The 6147-nt window shown below is 30.2% G+C and overlaps 1 protein-coding gene across 1 annotated transcript in view; it reads left to right on the top strand.

The window, feature by feature from the left end:
• The first annotated feature begins 1468 nt into the window (after positions 1 to 1468).
• LOC129918334 (1,4-alpha-glucan-branching enzyme) overlaps positions 1469 to 6147 on the top strand; it is a 51597-nt gene continuing 46918 nt past the window's right edge. The window contains exon 1 of the mRNA XM_055998813.1: positions 1469 to 2223. Within this exon, the coding sequence (XP_055854788.1) occupies positions 2132 to 2223 (92 nt within the window). The 5' untranslated portion in view covers positions 1469 to 2131. The remainder of the gene's footprint in view (positions 2224 to 6147) is intronic.

The following is a 6147-nucleotide window of genomic DNA, read 5'->3' as shown; positions in this document are numbered from 1 at the left end:
TTCCTCTGTACAGACAAAAACGAAAAATATATTTAAAAAAATTCCACAAAAATTAATTTCAGTTTCCACCATCAAAATGCGTTGTAAATTTTTTTTTGTGTTTAAGCCCAGTACGCAGCTCGCGCTAAACTAAATTTTATCTCGACAATTTTTATCTCTACACGCGTTCTCTAAAAGCAAAGATAAATTTAAATTTAAAAATAACGGCTGAATCACAGTTTCATTTACTTATACCTGCCTACATTCAATATTACATACATATTTTTTTTTGCCAGCAGAATACCTTTTTTACGCTCTCATTTTGTTTTGTTCCTCTTCTTTTATTATATTCCAAGGTTTTTTTGCCTCTTATTCCTTGCAGCAACAACAACGACCACAAAAATGTCAAAATTTATCTGTGAAAAAATGCGCTGAGCATTATTTCGCGAGCTAAATTGAGTGGAGACTTTTTGCAAAAGTAGTAGATGACAATTCGAATTTAGCGCGTGAACTGCGTACTACCTGGCTAAAAATCCTCGCTAAAATTTATCTTTGGAGGAAATTTGTATGAAAGATAAATTTTAGCGTGATCTGCGTACTAGGCTTTAAGAAGTGCTTTATTTTATAAATGATTTATGAAAAAATGAATAAAAAAAAGTGCTTGTAAAACAAAACCAAATGTTTATGATATTTTTCCTTTCTTTATTTTTTTTTTGCAATTGGTGTTGTTGCTTACATTTTTGTTGCTGTCGAAAAAGTAGCAGAAAATTTTGTGCCAAAAGCGTTTGGGTACTTTTACAAAATTTTTCTTTCTCTGAGAGAATTTCATCCCCACTCCTTAAAATTTGACAGGTTTCATATTTTTGTGCAAAAAGAACCCAAACAGACCTAATATTGTTCTCGTTTTCAACCTTTGCTTTGAGACGAACAGCTTCTTAAAAATTCAGAAAGACGATCCGACAATTATAGTTCTGGCTTTAAGCCAGAACTATAACTGGCTTTATAATTCACAACCGACGAAGTGAACTCTGCGAACGACGAAATCAAAAAAAGCAAAACAGCAAAAAAAAGAACAAGATAAAAGAGAAACGTCAAAATGAGTCTCCAATTTTTTGACCGGAGACTCCGGGGCATAAACAAAAAATACCAAGACTGGAAACTCGGTGGTCAACTGACGTTTGCCTACAAGCTGCGAGGTGTGGTGAATGTCGTGAACTTATCGTTGTGTTCGTGTCCGATGTGTGGTGAATGTCGTGAATCTATAAATGTGTGCGTGTTAACGTCATTAACCAACGTGGTGGCTTTCACATATATTCACAGACAACACTTTACACAACAGGGTTTTGGGGGGGAAGACGTACGAAAGTTTCCAGTCTTGGTATTTTTTCTTTATGCTCCGGGGTAGAAAATCTTCCATCCCTTTTTTTCGAACTTTCTTTCTCCCTTGCTCTTATGTGCATCTTAAACTTTACGTGTTCGTGTAGAAGCAGACTTGCTGACACTGACACCTGATAAACAAAAATAAAAGTTGCCAAAATGTTATTTAAATGCAATTTCTCGTGAATTCCCGAAATAAAACATTTTGCATTTAATAAATTAAATAAAGCTTTAAAGCAGTGAAGTAATCAGTTTACATAGCTGAAATCTTAGAATTAGAATTGTTTTCGACCGGAATTGTTGAAATTCCAATTTGATTTTTGAAGTGTGTCAAAATCTAAATAATCATCTCATACATGCCGGCATAAACAAATAAACATCACCTGATAAAAGAATTATATATGAGTAAAGATCAAGCCATGCGGTACAAAATTAAATGCCGACCAGAAAACAAAAACATTATCAGCCTCTCATCTCAATGGATTGTTTTTGTTAGTTCTACAAAGAGTAGTCTAAATAAAGAAATGTTCTTCCGCTTACTAAAAAAAAATTCTCTGAATAAATCTTAAGACTCGTAAAGTAATATACAAGCGCCCACTCAGTCGCTGAAAAAGCATTGGAGGTGCCGTTTGCAAAATCATTTATATTAATTTTATTTCTGTGCTGAAGCACAAAACTTACTAAACGAGATTAAAAATTAAATCAGATATTCAATACATAAGCCGTAGAAAGCGAGGCTAATAATCAATTTTTATTATCAAATTTATTAAAAAAGATGGATCCAATGCAAGTTGAAGTTAGAGGCATTGAAAAGCTCTTTGCTTTGGACGGATATCTGAAGCCATTTGAAAAAGAAATTCGCCGAAGGTATGTTTTTCCAAAAGACACGTTATATATTAAATTATTAAATAAAAATACTTATTGCATAGCTTTTCGTACAAAAAATTTGATTAAAAACAAACCAAAAAATCAAGCCAAAAATACAATGTCAGTTGAAGGTTATTAATTTTTTTATTAGGATTTGTGGAAAAGATCCGTTATCTTGAAACTAATATAAGATCATTATAGTTATGCTTAACAATAAAACATTGAAATTTGACATTTTTTAAACTAACATAATCAACTTGAAAGATAACCAGCAACTCAAGGTCATTTCGATTCATACGAGCAAGTGCGTACCTAGGGTACTTGTTGCTATTGGTACCAAAATAATTAATTATTAGAAAAAAAAAAAAAATAGAAAATAAGATGATAAGATGTGGACATTTAATAATAAATCAATTCATAATATGGAACCAATGGGCGTTTTTTTTTTGGCAAAGCTATCCGCAGTAGGATTTCCCAAATATCAACACTGTTGAAAAATTTATATGTATGCACACACCAAGAGAAAGGAAAACGTAAACTTGTACACTTCGTCAAAATTTTATCCGCAGCTTGGTTTAGCTTGTATTCCTATCGGCGGCTGCGTGTTGTTTTTGTAGTGCATGTAAACGCCAACTGCGGATACGGATAGCAATGCCAAAAAAAAACACACCTGTTGAAACATTTTAAGGGCCAGTTATAGCTATCATTGGTTTTCATCATTGAAACCAATCATTGGAATTTTTTTTGACAGATCATTTATAGCAATCATTGAAAATTTCAGTTTTCCTGGTTGAAATCCAAGTTTTGTATTGGTCCTTTTCTGAGGCCAACTGAATTGGTGTTTTTGAATTTGCTTGTACAAGGAGTTTTTAAGCCTACCTTTTTTCTTACTTCATAAACAGTGAAAACACTAAATCGCCGTTCACGATTTTAGTAGCTCAGATATTACAAACAACACGATTAACTTTAACAGACCTAGAGTCCACAGCGACTGTAGGAAAAGAGTACAAATTTTAAGTACGAATAAATTGCTTGTACCTACATTAGTTTAATTCCGGACTAATTATAAAATCAAGCCTCTTGTGTTTTAGTATGGTGACTTATGTACGTATTTCACCCACCAATTTCTTTAAAAACCCTATTAGTCTAAGAGCCCACAGCAGACTTGGGGAGTGGAGGGAGGTACATATAACCGAAAATCTGTTATATGTATGTGGGTAATTCAATGAAATGGTTTTGGACAATTTTTGTATGTTTTTTTTTTTATCTTATTTATTTATCGATTCATTAAAGTTAAGTATTAAAGACAGAAAGGTACACTTCTTATACTCATACAAAGTTTTATTTTCAACAATTAACGTTTTCGAGAATAGCAATTCTTATCTTCAGATTGTATAGCAAATTAAAAAATTATTTAAATAATTTTGTCAATAAAATCTAAACATAAATTTTTAAAAAATTTTTCTTAATAATAATTTTTAAAGGTTATAAACGAAATATATAATAAAGTTAAAGTGAATAAATGCATCTAGAATTTTGTCTCAAATATTTCTTTGGCCGAAAGTGGTTCTAAAAATTTGTGCAGCAAAGATCGTTCAAATGTTTTATTTTTGTTCATATTTTTTGTTTTTTTTTTATGTTAATAAATAAATAAAGTGGTTATCCAAGGAATTTGGTAAATTTGAGCAACCAATCGGCTTATACGTCAAAAATTCGTATGAATTCATCGATCGAACAAGAAATGTTGCCATACCAGAAGACTACATTCAAGCCTCAATTGACATCGATAATATGTATAACAGTTATGGAAGCTGAAAAATCTATTGAAAATTGGCTTAAAAGTCTAAATACTCTTAATGATGTAAAGGTAAGTGAGTACATGCATCTAGTACACCTATGTTTCTCAAAGAATTATATACAATTTAATAATAATGTCTATGAACAAATAAGTGGTTTAGCAATGGGAAACCCTCTTGCTGCTTTTGCTGCTAATTGTTTCATGGCCAATTTCGAAACAAATGTCAAAAACAATTTTTCAGACTTTCCAATATTATGGGTAAGATATGTAGATGACACTTACATAATAATTCATAAAGATAAACTACAAATTTTTCTTAATTTCTTAAATAACGTAATGCCGGGAATTATAAAATTTACATTTGAAAAAAAAATTGACTTTTGTTTACCATTTTTAGATATTATGGTAAAAAGAAATGAAAATCATGTTGAATTCGATATTTATCGCAAATCCACAAGCACTGATAGATGCATTACATCAAATTCATATCACCCTAAACAAACTAAATTTGCAGCTTTAAATTCGTTTTGCTACCGTGCTATCCAAATTCCCCTAAGTGAACAAAATTAAAATAAAGAAGTTAGAAATATTTATCGAATAGCTGAAGTTAATGGATACAATAAAAATGTAGTAAATTCTCTATTAAAAAAGCATAAAATTAAAAAAGATATAAAAAATTTAACATCATTAACTCCATCTATAGGTAATCCATTTATATACATAAGTAGTTCATTCGTTGAGGGATTAACTTATATTTTGGGAAAAATATTCTAAAAGTATTTTATTAAATTATCTCCAAATACAACAAGGAATAAAGTAAAAAATCTTTTAGGAACAGTTAAAGATAAAACAGAAACCATTGAAAAATCAAGGATATATTCGGTTATTTGTCAAAATTGTGATGAGGTATACATTGGTCAGACAAGAAGATCAGTAAAGACAAGATGGTCAGAATACTACAAATCAATTTTTTATAAAAAAAATAAACGAGTCCACTCCTGCCGACCATATGATCAATAACAACCATGTTTTAGCTGGGTTTCGTTTGTTAAAACAAGTAAATAAACCTAAATTATTAGATGCATTTGAAGAAATTTACATAAATAAAACAAAAAATATGAACAAAAATAAAACATTTGAACGATCTTTGCTGCACAAATTTTTAGAACCACTTTCGGCCAAAGAAATATTTGAGACAAAATTCTAGATGCATTTATTCACTTTAACTTAATTATATATTTCGTTTATAGCCTTTAAAAATTATTATTAAGAAAAATTTTTTAAAAATTTATGTTTAGATTTTATTGACAAAATTATTTAAATAATTTTTTAGTTTGCTATACAATCTGAAGATGAGAATTGCTATTCTCGAAAACGTTAATTGTTAAAAATAAAACTTTATATGAGTATAAGAAGTGTACCTTTCTGTCTTTAATATTGAAACTCATACAGTTCCTGAACGTGTTCTATACGTGTAATTAATTTTTAAAGTTAAGTATTTTAATACATTAACACTGAGTATATTTATTTATTTATTTGACTAAAAGTATTCCAATTATTGTGCTGTCTGAGAATATCTTCAAATAAGATGTAACGGGTGTGACTTTCTAGCTTTGTGATATCATCATTACAAAATTTATTTTACAAAATTGAATTGAAGAATAATTTCCATTATACAGGGTGATTCAGGGTATTTTGCCAAAAAACTCGAGCGTATAGGTTGGGTCGAGACAAGAAAAAATCGTATGGGAGAGGGGGGTCTATGCCGCCCGTTTAGTCGGGAGGGGCAATTTTCTAAAAATTGACTTAATTTGGAAAAAAAATTATTTAAAAAAATTATTAAAAACAGTTACACCTACGATGACGTGCTATACCTTTTTGTAAAACCAAAAACATCGTCTTTTATCTTGTTTGTGAATACAGGGGTGAAATCGGGTAAGCTGATTTTTGATAGTTGACTGTCAAATTCAAGAAAATTCGTCTGTGTAAGATGATAGTCAAAAGTGACTATCATATTTTTTTGACTTTTTCAGCTAGCACCTATTTAGGTGTCAATTTGATACAATTTAACATTTGTAGCATATTTTTTTCCTGGTTTTCGTGGTGCTTTAACTTTGTTTGGGAAA

Source organism: Episyrphus balteatus, chromosome 1 (genome assembly GCF_945859705.1).
Source record: "Episyrphus balteatus chromosome 1, idEpiBalt1.1, whole genome shotgun sequence".
Taxonomy (NCBI): Eukaryota; Metazoa; Arthropoda; class Insecta; order Diptera; family Syrphidae; genus Episyrphus; species Episyrphus balteatus.
This window is presented reverse-complemented; position numbering and strand designations above follow the sequence as displayed.